Source organism: Eriocheir sinensis, chromosome 3, assembly GCF_024679095.1.
Source record: "Eriocheir sinensis breed Jianghai 21 chromosome 3, ASM2467909v1, whole genome shotgun sequence".
NCBI classification, from domain to species: Eukaryota; Metazoa; Arthropoda; class Malacostraca; order Decapoda; family Varunidae; genus Eriocheir; species Eriocheir sinensis.
In genome coordinates this window covers 10,115,765-10,140,933 of record NC_066511.1, presented here as the reverse complement: position 1 = coordinate 10,140,933, position 25,169 = coordinate 10,115,765, and the positions used below count along the sequence as shown (strand labels likewise).

Sequence of the window (25,169 nt, the reverse complement as noted above, 5' to 3'; positions counted from 1 at the left end):
CTCAGACTCTAGAAGAAGCTGTACAAAGCAAGTGAAATCAAGAATGAGCTCCGGGGGGCAGCATGAGCCAATAACAATGGCGCCACTATAAACAATTGCCTGCGCCATAGGCTCGGGCCGACCATCAGGCCTATATGGAATAACCTACCGGTGCTATAGGCCACATGAAAAGAGAGAGATGAATATGAAAATGTTAATAAAAATGACTGAGCCAAAGGGGATGAGAAATCTGTTGGTATGGCAGATCCATGAAGTAAGGTTGGATTTCTTGATACAAAAACCATATCTAATCTCATGCCTTCAATGGGCTGTAAGAGTTGAACATTCAGTCACTGAGAATGCCAAGGCTTGACAACAGCATGAGTACCTCAAAGGGTAGCCCACTAACAGTAGGGCTTATTTCCAAATATTTTTTCTTCTAACTAAAACTTTTCCCTCAAGTCTTATAACTCCCCATCCCTGCTTTGGGATGATAGAGGACTAAAATGATGATGCAAATTTAATGAAACAAGCTCTAGGAAAAATGCAACTCTGATGTGCCTTGTCATGAATAAATAACATTTCACTACTTATATTTCATGTTAATTTTTTATTCCCTATTTTATGATTCCTGATTATATTTTTCAAAGGAGATACAGTTATTTGTTGACAATGATATCCAATACAGAGGCAATTAACTTCCATGAACCCTTGGTGTCTCTGTTCAAGACATCCATTCCCTCTCACTTGAAATTCTGTATTGTCTCCCCTCTTCATTTTATCCTACAACTCATATAAAAGCAAACCATCCCTTGCATCTCCCATTACCTTCTCTCATTCAGAGACATAATGTTAAAGGTATAGTCGGTTCACCCAAGTCTGAAGTGAGAATTATCAACCTGTCACACGGCATGTCCAATTTCGTGGATACTGTATGCTAGCCAACACATAGTAAACAGTCGTCAGCGTCAATAATATACAGGCAGCAATAACAAATACCGTCAATTATAGTCAATTATGAGTTAAAAAATATTAGTACTGTCGCAAATAGCTGTTTTGTTACTTTACAAGATCACTGATTATGATTATTAAACAGCCTTGGTGTTGTCCATCACCGAGAAAATTAGCAAGCTTTATCTTAATAAAACAGCTGTTAGTGACATTACTAAAATTAACTCAAAATCGACTATAATTGACGGTATTTGTTATTGCTGCCTACATATTACTGACACTGACGACTGTTTACTATGTGAAGGCTAGCATACAGTATACACGAAATCGGACACGACGTGTGACAGCAGGTTGCCAGCGCATGATAATGCTCACTTCAGACTTGGGTGAACTGACTATAGTCATGTGTAGCCTTGAAGGTGGCCCATAGGCCTTAGTTCAAATCTATAACATTTTGCTGGTCAGCAGTTTGTAGTTCTGATTCACTTACTCAGCTTCACAAGTCATCAATGTAGGGCTAAGGTAAACAACAGTAATATTATTTTAGTCTTAGACTATACTTTAAAATTTCATGTAAAAAAGATTACATGCCAAAATTCAAGGATTTGGCTGGATCTCTGAAAACATTATCATTAGAAATAAGTTTTAAAACCTACACACTCAACATACATCTAAATTTCCATTCTTGCATCCAGAAGACTGAGCTTTACTAGCCCATGGGTTCTGTTTCCCTGAGCAACCAGTTGTATGCTTCCTTGTGTCCTTGCTGCAGCAACAATTCTCCCACCTTCTCTCTGCATTCTGCATGATAGTTATTCAGCCACTCCAACTGAAAGATTATAGGAATGTAGAGTGCTGCTCCTTCCTCCATTTGGCAATGCACCATAAACACCTTAGTAATCCTTGTTTTTCACTGAAACTGTCTCATGAAGGTTTAACAGATTTACAAATGTAAATTTATACACACAAATGTTAATAAAAATTCACCATGACTATCACTGTCTCTTTTCAAGATTCCAAGATTGCATAGAAAACAAAAAGATAAACTAATCATGAGAGGTAATTTAAAAGAAATATCAAAAGAACAGAACCAATTGTCTTACTTCTTTTTCTGTTAGAAGAGTTGGGTCAATGAGTTTGGTTTGGATGGGCACCAAAGTCACTGTCTTGAAGGTTAGGAACCCGCGGTCTCGGAAGTTATGCTTAGTTTCTGCTTTAACAATCCTTACAATATTTTCAATGCGAATGCCAAACTTCTCATCCTCATAGTACCCAGGTTCTGAGAAAGAAAATTTATCATTGAAAATTTAATCACAGTTCTTTCAATGTTCGAGGACTGTCTCTACTGAGTGCTTCGTCCTCATTAACACTCAGAGGACTAAAATGTATTAAAAAAATACAAAATAAAGTCATATAATATTAGTTCCTTTGAAATGCCAGTTAATTTGACTCCCTCACACAAGAAACAATAACCAGATGGACAATCTATCTATCTATCTATATCACACAGACACCCTGTTTCCTCAAAGGGAGTGGCCATGTCAGAAGTGTCTCCAGGTTATCCTGTTTCAACACTCTCTCTCAGCACATTCAATCACTTACCATCCAACTCTTTCCCCAATACTCATCCACCTGACTGATACATTTCACTGGCTGTCTTCCTCTGACATGCTATCCCTCGATCCTGCTCTCATATGCTCCCTTGACAAAGTCAGTTTCATTTCTTCTCATTAAGTCCATACCATCTTAAAGCACCTTGTTTCACCCATTCAACATCTCTTAAATACACTCCCTTTGCTGTCTCACCAATATCGAACCTCTCCAAGTTACATTCATGATTTTCTCCCCTCTATATACCTTTCCTGTCACACTGAGTGATCTTATTCCCCTATAACTACTACAATCATCCCTATTTCCTTTTCTTTTGTACAGCAGCACCATGAAGGTCTTTTTCCAGTCTTACAGTCCCTCACCTTGTTCAGATGCTAAATAAAATATCCACAACTACATGTCCTCCATATTTATGCATTTCTGCTTTCAACTTCTTTATTGCATCTTCTATCTCCTTCCCCTGGGGATATGGTCACACTACATTAATCCTTACACTTATACTGGTCACTTCTCTCTCTCCCACACTCTCATTCATCAGAAATTCAAAATGCTTCTTCCAAGCCTCCTTCTCTTCCTCATTTATTTTCCCAAGTATCCCTCCAAAACTGTAGTTGCGGCGTTCAGGTCAGAGGTGTGCATTAATGTGCTCTGGCAACATGCTGCCATCCAGTGTATCTGATTTTGTTGATAATATATGATAGCCTAGGTATAGGAAATAGATGTCATTATCAGTGATATGCTGGGAACAATGATGAATGCCAATTATAGTTGACTTTGAGATTCAAGTAATTAATAATCCTACAGACTGCTGTTTTGTTACTTATAAAGTCACTGATTATATATTTATCAATGAGCCAAGGCACTGCCCTACACGGAGAACAATATAATAAAACAACTGTCTAACATTATTAATAATTTGAAACTAAAAATCAACTATAACTGACAGTAGTTGTCTCTGTTTCTGGACTATTGATGATAGATACCTATTTCCTTTGTGTAAGCGATCATATATTATCGACGAAATAGACAGGCTGTGTGACAACAGTTTGCCAGAGCTCGATAATGCACACTTCAGATTTAGGCACTGCAACTATAGTTCCCTTCCTTTATGAGGAGATGCAATCATAGTTTTTGCAAAAATCATATTTGGTAAAATTAGGCTACCATAAAATACTATAATACTATAGTGGAGTTCCTTCCAAAATATGGTGTACACTCGATACAGGGATGTGCATACAAGACTTTTGTACAAAGTTAGCAACAAAAAAGGGGAAATCAATCTGTAAAAAAACAAAGCTAGAAAGTAAAGATTTGCACCCAGACAATATAAAATGCTTTCAAGATATCTAGAACATTACTAAAAGTTTCACCACAATACCTAAAAAAAAATTACTATGAATCACCAAGACCTGACCATCAGTGAGGAGGTGGCAAGATGTGGATTGAAGGAGCCAAGTACAGAGATTGAGGTGACTGTGGAACGTGAAGAGGAGGGGGAATAGCGAGGTATTAAGGAGAGCTGTTGGGGTGGAATTGCCAGGTTGCCACCCACCAGGCAGGACAAACAAGACATAAAGGCAATGTTTTGAAGAGGATTTCACAGTATTGGGCATTAAAAAGGCTGAGGCAGTGGACAGAAATATAGTTGAAAACCTATCATCGACAGTCTAACCTCATAAGAGATGATGGGAAAACCTGACATTGAACAGATGATGATGATAACTTGAGGCAAACAAATCGCCAGCAGAATGCACCTTGCAGAATCCAAACTGATGATCAAAAAGATTAATGATTGGCAAATGCAAAGGAGATTTCCTGTTAAAATTGGCTTAATTTTATATTAAGTGTAAAAAAATAATGCTATAGGGAAATGGTTGAGAGGGTTAGAGCAGTTATTCACTTTAAGCACAGGATGTATGTGAGTGTGGTTCCAGCATGATGATATATTCTTGATGACAAAAAGCAAACTATACTCAGAAATGCATCATGCACTAACTTTTACAGCTTTCTGTGAAAACCCACCATCTGAAAGAAACATGCCCTCCTGTAGGCCAGGGTCGTCAGGGAAGGAGCGCCAGGATACTCCCATAGGACCCTCGTGGACATTCAAGTACATTCCAATGCCATGACCAGTTCCATGTCCATAATCCAGACCAACATCCCACAAGGCTTTTCGGGCAAAGGAATCCAAACAGTTGCCCTGAAATTAAAAAAATCATCATCAGTAGTAATTGAAGTCAACCCTGCTCATCAGGTTGTTTCTTAGAGACAATCCCGAGTGGAGGAAACCAATAGGATATCCAAAAAGCTCCTGGCTCCAGCATGTTGAGGGATCCTGCCATGAACTACTTAGGATGGGAGGGGGACAGGCATAGTTTTACTCGGTGGGACTGTTGGTTTGGTGTCATGGGCTGTGTGAGGCAATGCACTTCTCAGCACATGCTCCTATTGATACATCCATCATCTCTATATTCCATCTAACAAGCCTCCCATCATTTCTTTATTCTGCAAGTATCACTTTTTCTTTCTCAATTTCTCTTGTATCATCTTTCAAGAAGAGCTAATTTGTTTTGCTATAGACAAATATTAGCTTTAGGGTATCATACCTTAATCTTTGAAGGGAAGATGCAGGTTGCCATGCTTATTACCCCTTTCAAAACCCTGGTGAAGCACTCTTGTACAAATTTTGAGGGAGTTCCAAAGTGGAATGTGCGAGTCACATCTGTAGTGCCATCTCTGTAATGTAATTCACACATATATTATTCATCACAGGTACAATAACTTTCAATGATGCATGGAAAAGCAGGTTGGTAAAAAATGCATACACACACATACACACACACACACACAAAGCTTACTTGTACTGTCCTCCTGAGTCGCAGAGATACACATCATCAGTCGTGATCCTGGCATCTGTCTCTAGGGAAGGTTTGTAGTGGATGATGGCACCATTGGGACCCACTGATGATATGGTTGTGAAACTTAGCCCAACAAAGTCCTCTTGTGCTCTGCCAAAAAATAAAAGAAGCCTTAAGGCCCCCTTTCCCAACCCTGGGGTCGCGACCCCAAGTGGGGTCGCCAAGCGGTTTTCCTGATGTTGCCAAGGCCTCAAAATATTAAACATGGTGTTATTATGTTATAATAACACATATACAGCTAAACTAAAATTTTGTTTACTTCTCTGCCTTGCTACTTCTGCCAACCAGTGTGCAAATACATGCTTTTAAATGAAGCCTATGAATGCATAAGTGGTACAACATGTCTTTATGTCTGTGCTGAATACTGTTATGACAGCTACACAGTAAATATGGACCTCATAATCCTTTAGTCATAGCTGGGCATTATCGCGATAAGTTCTGATAACAAAATTGGGTTATCAGCCATCTGATACTTATATATATATATATATATATATATATATATATATATATATATATATATCTATATATATATATATATATATATATATATATATATATATACATATATATATCGGTATCTTCATTACTTTTGTAACCAAACTAGCGATAATCGCTACTTTTTTCCGCCTCTCAGAAAAAAAAACGTTGTCTCCTCCCTACTGCGCATGTGTGGCCCAGGTGCCCGGTGTTGTATGAAACATCTTCGGTAAAGAGATTTCATACTTAGATCATCAACATAAAAACACTAGGTTATTATTTTTTTGATAGGCTAAAAAATCACTACTATATCAAAGAGAAAAATCATTTAACTTTGCCCCAAAAATGATTATTCACTGCCTGAAATTTGTGATCCCGTTGTAAAGAGCACAAACAGAGACCAGTGGCTTGTGTTATCACGTGGCGGAGTGGTGCGTGGCCTCTCAGCTGCGTCTCGAGTGGCGGAGTGAGTGCCAGTGTTCCGGTTCCCAGTGCTTCAGTGCTTCTTTACTGAAGTGACTGTTAAAGTGTTAATGGTGATAAGTAAGAATAACTGAATAAGTAGTGATGGGCCAGTTCATGAAAGACCAGTGTTTGTAAACAAAAGTGCCAGCTTTTGACGGTGGGGACACCAAATAACACAACACTGGTTCAGGCGTTTCTAATATTACCATCCATATGTTCGTGTCAACGTGTGGTTTTCATGTTTTGTAAGTTTTCTAAAATACAGATAATGAAAATTTGAGTTCATCTTTGTTTTTTATTTGAAATATCATTATAGTATCATTTTCGCCTATCGGACTTATCGCTAGCTAGTATCGGAATTGTGGATTTATATCGGGTATCAGTTATCAGTTATCGCCTATATTTGTCTCCAGTTAACGAATATCGGTTATCACCGATAAGGTTTTCCATTATCAGTTACCGGGTATCGGGAATAAGGTTTTCTGTTATCGTGCCCAGCTATGCCGTTAGTGGATGACCACTGAGATTAAGGGTCACCATAAGCACTTGCAGTGACCATAACCTGTTAGAAAACCCTGCCCCTGATCATGTCACTTCTCTTCTGTTTACTTCAGCAAGTTCAAATAGAAAATTTACTGTGGCAGCCTTTTGAACCCATAAACAAATCTATCAAAGATATACAATCATAAGCACCAAGCTGACAAACCATCAAGACACCAGTTTCAAAGTGACTGCCTGCTGCCAACCAACAAGCACTCATCTCTGCCTATACCCATGCAAGACACTGATAAAGCCACACTCAACAAATGGTCTGATTTCAGCCACAAAGCAATAAGAGGAAGAATAATATTTTAAAAAATAAATATGTCGCAACATTGGGCAGCAAGTCATATGTCATGGCAACCACTATAATTAAACTCACAAGTGCCACTAATGGGCTGGGGCTGTCCATCATACCCCTCAAGAGAGCCTACTCGTGCCATGGCCAGCACACAGAAAAAAAAACGAGGGTGTTTATTTCCATTGATTTAGTCTGCAGACTTGGCTCCCAGTTAGCTTAAAGATGGTGGGAACAAAGGTTTGCTCAGCATTCATAGTTGATACCTTAATGTTTTCTGCCTATAAATGAGGCCCTATCTGCCTCAGGGAAGCAAACAAACACACAGTCCATTTACAGTGGCAGCTGTCTTACTTTTGTCTGATAATCATCTTTCCACATGAACTTGTATATTAACTCTAATGATAATACATCTAGTCAGGCTGCCTGATTGTATCAGTTCACTCCTGCTTACTTCAGCATGTTCTACAGGAGCAGTATATACACAAAAATTGAAGAGGGTAGGGTCAGGTGAAAGGAGAGAAAAATGGAATAGTTAGGTACGGAAAGAAGAGGAAAAGAAAGTTGTATTGGGAAAGATGGGAAGAGAAGGTCGAGAGTGAAAGGGTGAAAGAGGGAAGGTATTTTTCTAGCCATGCTACAGAATTGTTAATAGATGCCAAGTTATGGTAGGAACTGTACATATAAACAAATATAGGCAAAAAGATTTTGTTAGACAGAGAGGTAGATAGAAAACTATATTATATATATACAAAGATATAGGCAGCTTTTTATTTTCCAATACTGTCTCTAACATTAGATTTCGATCATTTTCAACCCACCACACTGTATTATCTCAAACACTCCTGATCTTCCTACACAATATAATGTGATTACGCATACCTCTTATTCATACTAGACTCTACCGCTCCTACATGACATACATACCAAATTATTGATTGTCATTTAAGATTCCCATCTTTCATGTTTCTCAGAAACTCACTCTCTGTACTTCTGGAGCTGGTCAGCACCTGAAATCTCTGTCTGAGTTCCTTTGGCTGCCTCCTTCTCAAGCCATGAAAAGTAACGGCACAGGGCAGCAGCATCACGCACATGGCAGGCCTCCATACCTATATATTACAGAGGGTGTAATATCATATCATTGATGTAATATTCTCTGACACTGATTTGTCATAATACTGACAAAATGTTTGTTTGTTTTTTCTTTTAAGAAACTATCAATCAATTAATTTATCCCTAGTATCATATATGCAGCTCACCAGTTTCTTAGCCACTAGTCTTTTTTATATGATAACATCTACCATTCATACCTTGTATTTCAGTAGGGTTTTTGATGGCCTTCATGGTGGCTATTGGTGACAGCTTAGACAATCTTTTATCTTTGGGCACAAGCTGCATAATGGCTTGGGAAGAATGATTGGAAACCCATACTTTGCCAAAGTGGAGAGCCATCTGAAAATTTTATAACACAATCAATCTAAAATGACTGAGAAAAATAAAAGCAATTACAAAACTCAACTACAGTATAATAATAATAATAATAATAATAATAATAATAATAATAATAATAATAATAATAATAATAATAATTATAATAACAATAATTTTCATGCAAAGGAGGTTTTACATTATATTTAGACCTTCACATCTGAGTTGAACCTCGTGGCATGCAATTTGTGATTCAAATTACGAGAAAGGGACATTTGTCTTATATGCCTGTCACCTCCTTGAATATGCAACCAGCTGTTCTGATGACGCTTGTTCACTGCATACCTGTCAAGTCTTAGGTTTCTGCGTAAGTCTTACGTAATTTCGGTGATTTTCAAGTCTAACGGCGTAAGTTGAAAATCTTACGTTTTTTTCTCCGCTTGTGAGTATAACAAAGAGCATCAGTGAGCTGCAGTAGGTTCACTGCAGCTCACTGTTCTTGTAAACAGTACTGTTTTTCATTATGTGGTGTTCATACTGTGTCATGTGTTTACATTGTGTTTTCATTCTGCACTTGTTTTGAAACAACTAAATATTGAATGACAAAAAAATATGGTTTTCTTATGGTTTAATTACCGTTTTATACACAAACTTATGGCCTCTAACGCAAAATCTTATGGCAAGACACCACAGTAGCTTGACAGGTATGTCACTGCCAATGAATTAACTTTTCCTTGGTAATGCATTTTATTCTAATTTTTTACTGTTTAATTAGACCCTTCTAGCTAAAACATACTGTGACCATGTCTAGTTTGTTCTATTTTGCTGCCATACCCATTCAGCTTTTCTTAATTCTCTCCTAAAGGACTCAACTGTTGGGTCGTACCAACATGAATCATTTTGTACTATAAGCACCTTGTTGATTTCTGAACAATGCTAATCAAACACTAATTTAGATGCTCTATTATGTACATCAACAACTTCAATTGACCAGATCAGAATCAGATCAACACCCCTTTAGTAATATGTATCAGAATTTGGCTTGATAAGAAATCAAGCCAAATGCTGATGCATATTTCTACAGTTTCTAAATCTGATTACAAATACTTTTCAATTTACATGAGGGATATGTTCCTGAAGGGATTGCGTTATTTAAATATTGAGTAAACTAAGCATGATGATCTGATAAGAATATATGTAAAGTTTAGGTGTGATGGGTATTTGGGACATGAAACAAAGTTTTCTAAAAATGGCAGTGAAGGCCACCAGCCCAGGAAGGTGGTGTGCGCTGCACTCCAGGGCATCAGTTTGTAAACAAAGAAAGGTGGCAAAAATGGGAATCTCGTCTGTCCTCCTTTGCATTATCTTCCTCTCTCCCATGAATGTCTTGTCCTGCAATGACTGCAGCCAACTGGAAGTTCATTTGCCTGCATAAGTTACAGGCCTGTTGTGGTGAGCTGCCACTTTCAAGTGGCGAGTCAGCTGTGTCTCCTCATCCCCCGAAGAAACTACAGCCACATGACAGATTGTTCAGTATGGCTGGAGTACATGGGATCCTCTACCAAATGCAAGCCATGCTACCCAGCACTGAGCGAGAAACAGTTAGGCTTTTTTCAACATTCAGGTAATTTTCATCTATTAGGGCCAATGTTTTTAGGAAAAAGCTCCAGATATTCAGACAAGTTTTTAGTCGTTCAAGCTCATTTTGAATTGGCATACATATCAGTATTCTAAATAAATCACATAAAAGTAAAAAAAATACCATTTTTGACCTCTAATTATTCCAAATTTGTGTAATTCAAACATGCATAAACTGAGAATTACCTGTACTTTCAAAAGACAAGAACTTTGGAATTTAAACCCAAAAGTACTAAAATCATCTTTCCCAAACTTACATATATATCTATCTGCATCTCTAATCTGGTGCCTGCTTCCTAACAAGGTGGCCTTATGAAATATCTATCTCCTTTTTTTTGTCGATACACTTTGTTGTAGCTTGCTCCAGTCTTCTTCCCTTCCCGTCATATTCTAAAATTCTGTCTTGTTACATAAGGGGACATTCTTCTTACAGTAAAATGAGGTAGAATAGAAAGATATAGTGACTAAAACCACCAAGAGGTTCTAGATGTGTCAACACTACTTTTTATATTCAAATCAGAAATGTGGAAATAGGTAAGGTAGACTTATAGCAGTCACCGCTCAAATTGCGTGCTCCTTCCCCTCAGTGACACTTAGGAAAATGGGCGCTGCAGAGCAGACTCATTAAGTCGTGTATTGTAAACTCATTAAATGTATTGGTATTGTCTTTGTCTTGTCGCATCTTCATTGTTTAACTTTTCTTGTATTCGTTTTTCTTTGACTGTCCATCCATGTCCTTTTGTTGTCCACCTTTACACGTTGTTCCACACACACACATCAATACTTATGTCATCCACACAGTACAACATCCACACAAACGCAAACACAAACAAACACCTATTCTATGTGTTGTGCGTGCCTTAATGACCTGTGTAGGCGGTGGCCGAACTGGTAGCGTACTGGGCCCACATTCACCGCGTGATGGACGACACGGGTTCGAATCCCCACGCTACCACTCGGATTTTTCAGTCACCGCCGAGTGGCTTAAAACTACCCACATGCTGTCCTGAAGACCACCCATCAACCCGGACTCTAGAGGAAGCCGTCCAAGCGAATCAAGAACGAGTTCCGGGGGGCAGCATGAGCCAATGCAAGATGGCGCCACTATAAACACTCGCCTGCGCCAGAACAGGCTGGGCCGACCATCAGGCCCCACCTGGAAGAAGCCTTGGGCCGACCATCAACAACAACAAATTGCGTGCTCCTTTCCCTCAGTGACACTTAGGAAAATGGGCGCTGCAGAGCAGACTCATTAAGTCGTGTATTGTAAACTCATTAAATGTATTGGTATTGTCTTTGTCTTGTCGCGTCTTCATTGTTTAACTTTTCTTGTATTCGTTTTTCTTTGACTGTCCGTCCATGTCCTTTTGTTGTCCACCTTTACACATTGTTCCACACACACACATCAACACTTATGTCATCCACACAAACAAACACCTATTCTATGTGTTGTGCGTGCCTTAATGACCTGTGTATGTTTGCCCAAATAAAGTAACCCTGGCGGATATGACTTTCTCTATCCGTGAACCGATTAGCACTTAGAACACTCGCTACTACCAACAGACTTTCAATACTGTCAATATTATTCTCTTTGTAAAGCTCATATTTGGCAATCAAATTTCATATACAATTTCTATATTAATAACAATAGTTAATAACCAACATCAGCCTGACAGACTTTCTTACACTGTTGCAAAGATTCAAAACAGCAAGCATATTACTTGATCTACTTTTTCTCTTCTTAACTGTCATTATCATGTATTTCTCTACCCCAAAGTGGCAGAGGAGCAAGTAAAAATTAGTAATATAACCATTTTTGTGTACTGACTAACCATACACTAGGATTTCAGCCTACCTTCTTTTACATACATCACACAAAATTACAAATATATGAAAAGTAATTAAAGACTAAAAAAAGGAGTATCTAAGGTGTTTGAATAAAACTATACTTTCACATGCTTAACAGTAAGGCTGGGTGCCTAATTAATCAATAGTCCGACACAAATAGGTCAGTTTGGGTGGGGCCTGACCTGTTCACAGCACTGGTACATCACCCCCAATACATCACTCTTTCCCTCATATTATGTATAAATACTAAATCATATGTATCTACATACTATTTGAAATTGTGTATCAGATATTCTGTATACATTAAATAAGATTTGGCAGCGCTATGGCCAAGGAAATTCCTGAGCGGGCCCCGCCCAAAACTGACTTCATAGCTGAGTTGGACTATAGTTATCCAATTCATAGCTCTCCCTAGTTCCATTAATAGATGGTTTTCTTATCAGCTTAGCATATGTGTGCTTCCTCTATAACTGCTTTCTTGTGTCTCAATTCTAGGACTCCTTGCCCTGTTTAGGGCAGGAAATGGCAAGGTTGTTGTGATGATAAACAATGAACAGAAAATATTTAACAAAAAGAACTGGCAGAGTAAATGTATTGAACTCTGCAATAAACACACCTGCTCACTGATGAACTTTGCAAGATCCTCATATGGTCTTACAGTGACCTTGCCATCCTTCGTGTTGAGGGCTTCCAATGCAGCTCCTGTTAACTGTGATTTATTGATGAAAAGAACAGCTTCCTCTTGTGTTACAGCAGCATATGAGAAGAATACTGGGTTGTACTCAATATCAGAACCCCTTAAATTGAGCAGATCTGAAAAAAAAGAAAAAAAATAAATAAAAAAAAATGTTGATGGATTTATGTCTGCCTCCAGCACCAATGTATACACTTTATGCCTCAGTCTGAGAATACTACCCAATAAATACTGAAACATATGCAGTGAGATAAAAAAAGTGTCAACTTAACATTAATAGCGATGAAATTAAGGGAAGATATTGAATTAGAATAAACAAGCAACCTCAAAAGTTGAGGCACAATGTAACTCACAGGCAATTTCATCCAGAGCAGTGATGATGAGCATGAAGGCATTTTCTTCATCAAGTTCTTGTCTAACACTTGCAAGTTTTTCATCAATACTGAGTCCAGTGTACTTGAGCTGTTAGGAATGAATGCATTCAATCATCAAAACAGGAACATAACATAGTTCAGGAAAATGAAGCACCTGAGTAAGCAGTTAATAAACCTGTCAATCATGTAGTGGAAGCAGAAACTACCATAAAGCAAAATAAATGCACAGTAGAAAGTTGAATTCGAGAGTTATCAAGTTTCAAAGAGTCATCTTGGTCAATTTTGTGCAGTGTTATTTTAATTAAATAAAATTTGTTTGGTACCTAAGGGAATCAAAATATTAAATATACATTTATTGATATACATAAATTGGTGAAGGACTGAGTTTGTTAATATCTAAAACCTACACCCTAAGACTTCCAAATATCTCCCATTATTATCAGAAATTACCTGATTGGCAGGAAACTACAACTATGGACACTGATGGTTGGCCTAACCATAACAGAGAGCTGCCTGGCACTCAAACACTGACCCTAAATAAAATTCACAACTATTTTTTTGTATGGCTTTAACTAACAACAATGCTAATAAATCAATATAGATAAAATTAAAGAACATGAAATGTTTGTTTAAAATATCAGCTGATATATGCAAGGTCTTAGACCACCTACACAAATATAACCTCCCTCACTTGCTGCAAAATTTAAAATCTTGTTAAATATAAACCATTTATAATGGACAGCATTGGCTTTCAGTTCACAGCAGGGATGCTTTACTCTCTGCTTACCAACTTTTTACAGTTTCAGTGTTGCCTACTGTAGCACTGTATATGTGTGTGTGTGTGTGTGTGTGTGTGTGTGTAAAGCACTTATTTTATGACTAAAGGTCAAAATAACCACACCTTCAGAAAAAATACTCATCTAACATCAAATTATATTATACTAGAGATGCTAGAAAGAATAATACAGCCATGAGCGAAATATTCAGTAGACAAAACTTTTAATGCTGTCTCCTGCCGTTCACAAGGTTCACGGGCCAGCATATATTGGCACTCAGAGGTCATGTATATACTATAGACGCAAACTTCAAAGCCCTACAAGCAATGGGTAATATACGATATATATTTTTCCCCAGCAGCATGTACACTGTTTGAGCATGACTCCAAACAATAACTTGTATTTCAGAATCCCCAAACAGAAAGAAAAAAAAACTGAGTTCATTAGGAAATGTACCTCATTGATAGGTCTCTGTGTGGCTGTGTGTATAGCCAAATACAATCTATTGATAATATGATTCTTATTCTCGTGTAAGAATCAACAATCTTAAAATCATTTGCAATAAAGCCATGTCCTACTGTGGAAATGTTCATGAGAATAATACAAGTGTTTGATTCAAACAATTTTGAATGATTTGTGATGATAAATTCAAGAGGATTTAAGAAGAGGCAGGAAATATGCATGCTACACTGTAAAGTTTTATGAAGTGAGTGACAAAGAGGGACTGAAAGAGTTTTTACACATGTATGATGCATAAGGCACAAATTTTGAAACCAGTGAAGTTATGAGATACAAGAGGCATGCACATCAATGTAGGGAAAAAAAAAGTTATAGCAATAAGGATATACAAACTGGAGAACTTGAAATATGCAACTGCCATGACTGTATACTCTGGCAACATAAACTCAATGGGAACAAGGTAAGCTAAGCAGCTAAAGCTAAGAAACCTTAAAATATAAAACTTAAAACCTGTACTTCCACTTATGCCACATTATATCAATTCAGCATGACTGTTCAGTACCTCAAGGGGAACAACACACTTGGCAGGGCGAGGTGGCTGATCAGTCCATATCAAGTCAATAAGATTCTCAGGGACAGGGATGAGGGAATGGCCACCTCCTTGCAGTTCCCTGGCCAAGTCACGCCAGGCATCAGCCTCTAGCAAGTAAGGGTCAACTCCAATCACAGAACCAACATCCAAAGTCTTGTTCAACCACTTGGCTTCACTTGGAGTTTTGGGTAAGCCTGTAATAAAGAATTAAGTTATGGATATAACAAGGACAAAATAAAACAACATTCCATTCCCATAAAAACTGGTAACTTTCACATATGCACATTCACAATCTGGGATTCATAGATAGAATAAGGACACAGGAAACTTAGAAAAAGGATACTTCATTGAAAGCACAGACATAAACAAACAAATTTCAAGTACAGCCATACCTCGGTTTACAAGTTTAATTCGTTCCAAAATTTTGATCGCAAACCAAAAAACTCGTAAACCAAAATTAACTTACCCATTTAAAATAATGTGAATCCCACTAATGCATCCCATATCCCGAAAAAATATTAACAAAAATAATTTTAAATGTTATTTTGTACAGAATAAAAGTAATTTTACTAAGAAATAGCAATGATAAATAATATAAATATACAGTAAAACCCCGATTATCCGAAATGGAAGGGGGGAAGCCTCTTTCGGATAATCCGGATTTATGGCCGCCATTTTGATCGCCGCCAGTTTGATCGTCGGCATTGTGTTCTGCTGTATGGTAAGGACGACTTTCTTCCTTTTCCCGGTTTCTTTCGGCATGGTGATGTAGAAAGAAGTGAGGTCGAAGCACAGGTAGAACGCGATGCGACTGCCCAGTGTGAAGTGTGTGACGCGACTGCCGCCGACTGATGTAAACAATGAAACCAAACACACGCTACGCTAAACAAAGTAGTACGCTTAAAACATGTGATGTAAATGTTTTATTGTATGTTTGTCTGTGTGTCTCCTTGTCTGGACCAGTGTATGTTGATACTTGTGAGCGTTGCAGATCTGAATTGAGAATGTTGCAGAGTGCGATTGTGAATGGTTGTGCAAGCTTGCAAGTGTGACCTTGATGCATCGTGCAGGTGGAGACACAGTATGATGACTCATATTATCGCACAACTCGTATGTTGGAAGGGGAATGTGGCATGGAGTGGAGAGGGGAGTCGTGTTTGTGTCGTTGTCTTGAGAGTACGGTGTGAGAGTAGTCGTGCAGTAGTTTGTTCGTTCGCCGCACCTACGTCCTTGCTGGGGCGAAGTTGCGGACGTGGTGTTGTTGAGAGTTTGTTTAATGTTTTTTGTCTAATACATTGATCTATTCGTTACAAGCTATTTCGGCAATACGTATTAGAAAGCATATTCATTTTAACTGTTCTTATCAATTTTAAATGTGTTAATATTGTACATATGTAGTTACTTTTATTTATTTTTGATGTTTTATAACGTTTTAGTATAGAAAAAAAATTTTTTTTAATTGCATTATCCAGATCAATTTCGGATAATCCGGTTTTTCGGATAATCCGCTTTCGGATAATCGGGGTTTTACTGTACGCCCAACTGGAAGCGAGTTATTGGTTTGGGTAAACACTCCTGTCCTCCTGTCTTTGAAGTCATGATCATACCCACAACTGCTTCTTCCTTCCATTAAACTGTAGCAACAAGTCCATAATTTGAGTAACAGCAGCACAAGCCACAACAGTCCTTACTTTTGGAAATGGCGCCATGTGGATACAGGGCGATGGGTTTGTTTACATTGTGGATACGGGCAACCAACCTTGGTCATGTGTGATGCACACTCAGAAAAGTTGGAGTTGCCGGTTGCACCTACCACTGACGCGGTTGGAGGAAAAAGGTCCAGTGTGACACCAACTTGAGACCTCATTCCCATTGTTTTCCGCTTTGAGTGCTCTTGTCTTGCAGTGAAAAAATGGAGCCCACACTCATGTCTTCGACTCGCATAAACAAGATGCTCGTACACCAAGTCACCGCTCGTAAACCAAGGCATTTTTAACCCCTCCAAACCGCAAAAGTTTTTCTCGGGAGATCCCCCATAATGCAAAAGTCATAAAAAAATACACTTTGAAACTGAGAAAAAGTCATGAAAGAAGTTTTATAGAAAATTTTCTGGCGCACCCCACTGTGAAATCCGTTTCTTTCTACATTGTCGCATTTGGCTGCAATTCCATGATTCCCGAAAAATTCCAACTTTTTACTGGTGCGATGTACAGAAAAAATTATTGAAGAAAAGTTGCTCATTTTATCACAATGAAGTCTGAATAATATAGTTTATCATCTTTGACCTGGAAATTTACTGCCTACAGAGAGCCAAAGTTGTGGTGAAACTCAATAAATAATTTTGGTAAATTTTTGTATTTTTTTTTCATTCTGGAATGAATCTCATTGAATAAAAGTTGTAGAAAATCATCTGTATAACTCAACTGTGAAATCAGATTATGATTTGAACTGACCGTTTGGGTGGAATTCCAAGATTTCCCCAAAATTCCAAGTTTTTACTGGTGCGATGTACAGGAAAACTTACTGAAGAAAAGTTGCTCATTTTATCATGATGGAGTCTGAAAAATATAGTTTATAATCTTTGACCTGGAAATTTACTGCCTACAAAGAGCCAAAGTTGCTGTGAAACTCAAAAAAATTATTTTTGTAGTTTTTCATTCTGGAATGATTCTCATTGAATAAAAGTTGTAGAAAATTATCTGTATATCTCAACTGCGAAATCAGATTATGATTTGGACAGACCTTTTGGCTGGAATTCCATGATTCCCAAAAAATTCAAACTTCCGCTTCCCACTCCTCTGAACACTCCTGTGAACAAGATATTGGTTCATCTAGAACATCATGTATATCAGTGGAGGTGTCAAGACTAAACTCAGCACACACACGAGAAGCAGAAACTAAAGGAAGACCGCCGAAACAGATCGGCTGAGGGAACATAATCGCTTTGCAGACGCCATGATGCGTAGGCAGGAACTGTAGACTATTTTTAGCATGGAGTCGTCTAAGGGGCAAAAGAGGTGCCAGTTAGTCACTAAGCATCGACATATACATATATACGCCGTTCAATTTCCAGAGAGCTTCTCGCTCTCTGGCACTAACGTCATGCTCGACGCCCACGTCAGAAAAAATTATATGACGCCAGCGGCAGCGTAGTTGTTAAGGGGTTAATGAAATTCTTTTGCTCATATATCAAAACGATCATACACTAAGGCACTTGTAAACCAAGGTATTACTGTATATGGCAAAATAGGGGCACCCCAATCATGTTTGAGCTAAGGAAAATAAATTTATTGATGGGTATCTGAGCTACTGATTTTTATTCTTTGTGACTTATTGGCAGGTAGTTAGAACAAAAGGTTTCCCTGTTTCTCATGGGTCAGTCAAAGCGTCTATACATATTAAGGTTGCATATACCCCAAACAAATCGTCATGTCATCAGTCATTTGACTTAAATCAGACTGGCTCATTTCCATTCACACTGAAGGAGTAAAAATGAGTCACATTTATCAGTACCCCATTGGATGTTTTGGAAGTATGGACCCAAATTCTCTCATTATACTACAAGGTCTGTTGAGGATTCGATGGCGAATAATAGTGAGGAACCATGAATGGTTGCATGAACTCAACACCAAGGGACCAATCTGGTGTTTTTAGTATAGTTAGTTTTCTAATCTCCTAATTATACAAAGTAATTCTACAGTTTCTTCAGAATGACATCAGAAAACTTAAAAAGTTGGTTGATAAAACAGGAATTTCTATTAAGAAATCAGACACCTGATTTATCAACCAGATTCTTGAAGTTTTCTGTTGTTATTCTGAGGAAACTAAAATTTGTCTAGATAATTTAGACTATCAGGAAACAAATTAATAAAATGGACCAAACTCTGGTCAATGTGTGCTGAGTTCATGAACCAATACTCAGTTTCTCTTTCTTCTTCAGCATTAAAGTCACAAGAAAGCTTGTAGTAAAAGGAGGGAATCTGATATCTGACAGGATAATGATATCTGTGACTTCTTGAATCCTTAAAGTATGAAAGGAAATGAGTCATTTAACTAAAGTCAAATGACGCTGATGATTCAATTCAACTCTATTTGTTTGGTGTGCCTTACACACACACACACACACACACACACAAAAAAAAAAAAATGTCATGCTGTAACCCAGATTTCTGTCGTAGTTTTTTAATATGGATATTTTCATGTTTGCTGCAGTGAAGAAAATGCAGAAGTGAAAACCACATTGGTGGAGGACCAACTGCAAACTTTTACGAAAAAAACTAAAATGAGTGTTTGACTGACCTTGCTTCATTAAAGTCCAATTGTTATCCATCTCCTGGCTGGCCTGGAGGTAGTAACGACCATCAGTCCAGAGAGCAGCATCCTTCAAGGTGATGACAGCTGTTCCAGCTGACCCAGTGAAGCCACTAATAAAGGCTCGACGCTGATCACATGGGGCGATGTATTCACTCTGTCCATAAAAACATATCCTAGATAAATTACATTGGAAGAAAGATGTGCCTAATTGCCTACCACATGAAGGGACTGTAATATTCATAAAAACTGCATATAATTTGTCTCAGCTGAAAAAATGGCTGCTGAGGTCTAAACTAGTCCCTATAACCACAGTAGGAATACATCTATAACTTTATCTTTTACCTTTTCCTTATAATAGCAGCTAACTAGTATTAAATTGTAAACTTTGCTTGAGTAACTGCACTTGAAATAAACACAAAACTGTACATGTTTCTTCTATATACCCAAATGAGGATTATGAAACTTCTCTACATGCGGATCATCTCATAAAGTAATTAAATGTGAATACATGGGTTCCAGGGCATAAGGCATTAGAAACAATATTTGCCTTACCTGGTGAGCATCCCCTGAAGGAACAATATATGCATGGAGAGGCTGGGGGACATGAGCAGTGTTCTTCATCAAGGCTCGCAGCTTAACTAACAGCGGGGTGGTGTTCTTCGGAGCCATTTTGTAAACATGGATAGCTCTCCTGCAATCACACCTGAAAATTTCAAACACACATCAGTGGAATAATTGCACAAATTATATACCTACCTAATTACAGAATTATGGCAATATTTGGTAATAACAAGTAAATTATAGTTTTCTTCTAAATAATTGCTTTAAATATGGGTCTATGTTTTGTACAAATCTGGCCTTCCTATTTTTTTGGGGAAATTTGTGGATTTCTGTAATGACCAGTAATCTTTTACCTGACCAATCTCCACCAAATACTGATTCTAGCCCTACTTTAGTCTGTTCGGAGCATGAAGTCTGTTCAGGGTGGAGCTGGTATCGTCGTTTACCTCTACCCATGCTGCCAAATCAGCCTTCGTACATGCGTCTCTCTCTTATTTCCCATCCATGTGCTATTTGAAAGCGATATTTTATATATTCTGTATATAGTAAAGGAAGCTACATAGTACAATGAGTGTCGATGTTTAGGATTATAACAAGGATTTGTATAAATTCTATGACATGTGGCAGCGATTTTTTCCCATGTTGCCACGTTGTGGTGTTGGTAGTGGTGGTGGTGTTGGTAGTGGTGGTGGTGGTGGTGGTCGGTGTGTCCCCCTAGGTCCCTCCCCCGGGTCGAGAGGGAGAGAGGGAGAGAGAGATAAACAGGTGGGTTGTGGGTGGGTAGGCCAGGAGAGAGTGCTAATCTGATAATTGGTGGTCGAACTGGCAGCGCTGCACTCATGGGAATTCTGGAATCTGCCACACCTTGAACCGACTTCATGCTCCGAACAGACTATAAATAGTAACAATCAACATCATAATCAACTATCATTATTAGTGAATAGTAAATTTGGCATCCATCAGCTCAACCACTGAGCCTGTGGTAGGTAAGTAACAGTATTACAGGATATATTGCCAGTGACAGCCAAGTTACCACTGTCAAACTCCATCAGGCAGACGTTTATTGAGCACCCCTAAAGGAATGATGGACAGGTGGGTGAGTTGCAAGTAGGGTTGAAAAAAAATAGATTTTTTAATAATAAAAAAAATGATTTATTTGATTTAAATCAGATTTTCTTATTCAAAAAAAAAAAAAATTCTTATTTGTTTTTTGTTTTTTTGGCTTTAATCATATTTTTATTTATAGTGATTATTTGTTTCACTTTTATGAGGACATTTTTTTTTAGAAACTTTGACAATGTCAAATGAAACCATACTGGTAGTTTAGTGTTGCTACTTTACCCAAAATGAGTTTTCACTTGAAAATCATAAGTAGAAAAACACTGGTAGTTTAATCAGATCCAGCAAATTAAAATAATCAGTAGTACATAAATACAGAGGAAAAGTTGGAAAGTTTCGTTGAGTCGGCGCAACATCTGTGGTCATATACTGGAGAGAGACAGGAGGGGGAAGGAATTATAGAAGGGAACAGATCCCAGGAGACGGGACACAACCCCCGATTAATACCTGGTACCCATTCACTGCTGGGTGGACAGGGGCGTAGGGTATCAGAAAAGCTGCCCAAATTTTTCCACTCCGCCCGGGAATCGAACCCGGGCTCTCTCAATTGTGAGCCGAGTGTGCTAACCACTGCACCACGAAGCCCCCAAATACAGAGGAACAGAAGAGGGACTTCAAACAGTAAGTTGTCAAATCGGATCATATTAATAAGAAATCTGACTCAATCATGTTCTTGTGTATGCAAAAAAGAATTATGCTCATTAAACTTGATAATTAATTTATTGTTGTTATCAGCAAAAAGACATTACTTTCCTTTATGATATTATATTTGTCTTGTACGAGAAGGCAACCATTCACTGGTGCCTGACTTACTACAGGACAAGCAGACTTGATGCTTGTCCTGAACAATTCGATCATATTTTCTTCCTTCATACTTTATATATATATATATATATATATATATATATATATATATATATATATATATATATATATATATATATATATATATATATAAACTTTTAAATACCGTCTATTTCATTTTTATTTGTCATGATTTTTTTTACTCTGATTTAAGTTGATCTAAATCACACAAGTGAAAGCGACCCTAAGATCCAAATTCAAAGCACGACTAGAGCAAATGCAGGATGCAATATTAGCATGAGAGGTGTATCTCTGGAACCTAAGGAGTAGCAGAAGGAGGAAAAGTACATGATGATGGTATACAGGAGTGGTACTGCATGTTCTTAATGTTGTCCCCTCTGTAGATAAGTGGAATTGTAGCTAAGCACACTTAGCTACAATGCAGTGGGCCTGGGTTCGAATCCCAGCCTTGGCAGTCAGAGTGCAACCCACCCACCTAATTGTCCCCTCCTCCAGGCTGGTTGATATGTGGGTACCTGGGAAAATTTGGGGAAGGTATACTGAGGTAACCCAGCTGTCACACTGGCCCTGTGTCTCTGCCTCACACACCCACACCAGACTGTCCCGCACACACAAGTAAGAATACCCACACAAAACACTGCCCCACACCCACACGTAAGAATACCCACACGAAACACTGACCCACACCACACACTGCCCAACACCGGACACTGCCCCAGAAACACACCGGACGTTGCCCCACACGACCATATCATGCCTTAGATATATTTCGCTGCACTGCCAACTGTGTTCACACTTTCATCATCGTTAATATGTGAGGAAGAGACTTTCTGAAGTAGAGGATTACGTACACTAATTATTTGGACGTTAAGGAGTCCCGTGTCCACGCCGGCGGGTCCCAGTTATCAGCACAGTGACACTGTTTTTTTTTTTTTTAGCGACCGCCCCGCACGGTCTTGACGCTTGTTTGGTAAAGATTTAGTCTTTGTAACGGGAACTCCAAATGTGTTGTCTTGTCTGGTTTAGGTGACGTTCACCACGGTCGGCTTGTGAGTCCACCGCCCCTACACTGTGCTCCACTCCTGATGTGGCTCAGCTGGTCAGGGAGTGAGTTACTCTCTGGTCCCCTTGGAGTGGGCGAGTGTAGGACAGGGGGCTCATCAAGGATCCTCGGCCGGCAGAAACAAGTCCAACTTTCTCTTGAAGGTCTCCGTGCCGCAGTTAGAAGTATCGATGTCCCTCGGCAGGCAGTTGAAGAGTTTTGTGGTCCCTCGCTGGTAAAGCTGGCAGCGTGTATGGAGTATGGATCTCAGATACGTTGACTGACTGCAGGTGCGGTCAAATCGGGGTGGTGGTATCTGGTGGCCTCTAATTTCTCCATTTTTTTTTTTTTTACATCTCGGCCTGTTGCGCCGGTAGGCTTTCTTCAGGGGCCTGGTGGTCGGCCCAAGCCCGTTATGGCGCAGGCAATTTTTATAGTGGCGCCATGGAGTTATGCTTGGCTCATGCTGTCCACCGGAACTCATTCTTGATTCACTTGGACGGTTTCATCTAGAATCCGGGTTGATGGGTGGTCTTCTGGACAGCATGTGGGTAGTCTTAGGCCACTCGGCCTGTGTAAATTATGTAATATCTCTCCCATACTTACGTATGCACACCCCATACATCAGGGCAAAGTCCTGCTTACGTCTAATGGAGGACAAGTTAACGTCTGCATCATACACTCTAGGAAAAATGTAGTCTGGGACGATAATCACCATATGACTTTCAGCGCTATGCACTCTGACCTAGCCGAGCCCTGATCATTGCAGCATTTGATTCAGAGTTTCAACTGCATCAAATTGAAGTTAATAATTTAGGTATCAAAGTCGGACTGGGGTGCTTATTTATTCGCATATTTCGAACTCGCATATATCAAATACCCGATGTACACAGCCTCACCCGGGTAGTAATGTGCGTAGGGAGGTGATCAGCGAGTCTCCTACCTGCCATTCGCTCAGCTGTAGGCATGCTCTGTCCCGTTTAAAAGGTATTTATTTTCTTTATTACCGCTGTCCACTTCCTAATTTTTTTTTTGTTTTCTTCTTACATTTGATTATATTTTCTTAGTTAATTTGATTATTTTTTTAGGGATCATTGGTTGTGCTAATGAATAACCATAATATAATTGTCATTCTTATCCCCATTAGGATACATCTGTAGGCTATTAGCCAATAGAATAATAGTTGGGCACGGGTTAGGTTAGGTTAGATGTAGTTAGATTAGGTCAGGTTGGGTTAGGATTAGGTCAGGTTAGGTTAGATTTGTTAAGTTTATTTACGATGAAAACATGTGATACACCTCACGCTGGGCCGTTGTCACTGGCGGCGGAATAGGCTATGGTCAAGGAGTCTCCTTGGCTATGGTGGTGAGCCGCGGGGCCGCCCGTGGCCGAGCGGTAAGTGTACAGATTTCATGGTTATAGTCACAGTTATTTTTATCTCTACACTCTTTTTTGTGTATTTTTCGAGAGCTTTGAAGATAAGTAGAAAATATATATGACAAGAGAAGAGCAGTTGGTTGAGTAGGAAATGAGATATCAGCGCCAATCATGCCAATCATATGGTTATTATATATTTTTACAACAAATAATGCCTCAAAACACTCAAATGAACTTAAAACTATCAAATCGCTGAAAAACTCCCATAGCAGGAAGCGGCACCAAAGAAAGTATTTACCCATCGGAAAATGTTCGAACTATAAACATTAAGCAATTATGATATTTATCTAAGCACAGCTACACCCGTCGCACATCAGAGTTTGACACTTTTTTTTTTCTGACACATTATTCATCCTTCTTTATAATCATTTCCCTCGGAAATGGCTAATGTGTGTGTGTGTGTGGGGGGGGGGGGTCGAAGGGGAGTATTATTGTTATAAGTCACTCAAGAAATAACATATACTGAATTTACTATGCTTACCAAGTAGTATCCTGTCCTGTGACATCTGATGCGTATGATATCCCTCGCAAATTGAAAGTAATTATGATGACATAGTGATTGCGGGTCATGTGAGGCAGTGTCACTCTCAAGCCGCCATGAATGACGATGCGCGCGAGGCTTGTATTTTGTTTCTTTTATCAGTATTTATTTCCGTCATGTCTTGATGGGGTTAGGTTATCGAATGTACGGTGTTACTACGTACTATCGTACGAATGTACGATGTGCTATAAATCAAGTGTTAATAGCAGAAAAACTGTGCTAGATCGGCGTCGCATGACCCTCCAACACCCCCAACAATTTATATTATGCAACTAGGGG

The 25,169-nt window shown here is 38.8% G+C and overlaps 1 protein-coding gene and 1 long non-coding RNA gene across 7 annotated transcripts in view; one reads left to right on the top strand and one right to left on the bottom strand.

Annotated features, from left to right (window-relative positions):
- Positions 1-1,466: 1,466 nt before the first annotated feature.
- Positions 1,467-25,169, bottom strand: part of LOC127004894 (xaa-Pro aminopeptidase 1-like) — a 28,878-nt gene continuing 5,175 nt past the window's right edge. For 2 of the 5 annotated variants that reach the window (XM_050873138.1, XM_050873119.1), the window contains exons 2-13: positions 19,918-20,068; positions 19,351-19,519; positions 15,022-15,245; positions 13,204-13,312; positions 12,773-12,969; positions 8,553-8,694; positions 8,225-8,351; positions 5,400-5,549; positions 5,148-5,277; positions 4,564-4,741; positions 2,034-2,209; positions 1,467-1,759 (exon numbers count right to left, since the gene is read on the bottom strand). In XM_050873138.1, coding sequence (XP_050729095.1) covers positions 1,640-1,759; positions 2,034-2,209; positions 4,564-4,741; positions 5,148-5,277; positions 5,400-5,549; positions 8,225-8,351; positions 8,553-8,694; positions 12,773-12,969; positions 13,204-13,312; positions 15,022-15,245; positions 19,351-19,519; positions 19,918-20,034 — 1,839 coding nt within the window. In that variant the 5' untranslated portion in view covers positions 20,035-20,068 and the 3' untranslated portion in view covers positions 1,467-1,639. Of the gene's footprint in view, positions 1,760-2,033; positions 2,210-4,563; positions 4,742-5,147; positions 5,278-5,399; positions 5,550-8,224; positions 8,352-8,552; positions 8,695-12,772; positions 12,970-13,203; positions 13,313-15,021; positions 15,246-19,350; positions 19,520-19,917; positions 20,069-22,538; positions 22,641-22,721; positions 22,867-25,169 lie in introns of those variants that run through there. The other 3 variants (XM_050873128.1, XM_050873111.1, XM_050873147.1) reach the window with 3 other exon arrangements.
- The window catches only part of LOC127004918 (uncharacterized), a 135,876-nt gene continuing 133,769 nt past the window's right edge, over positions 23,063-25,169 (top strand). For both annotated transcript variants that reach the window (XR_007758108.1, XR_007758109.1), the window contains exon 1: positions 23,063-23,202. This is a non-coding gene — a long non-coding RNA (uncharacterized LOC127004918). The remainder of the gene's footprint in view (positions 23,203-25,169) is intronic.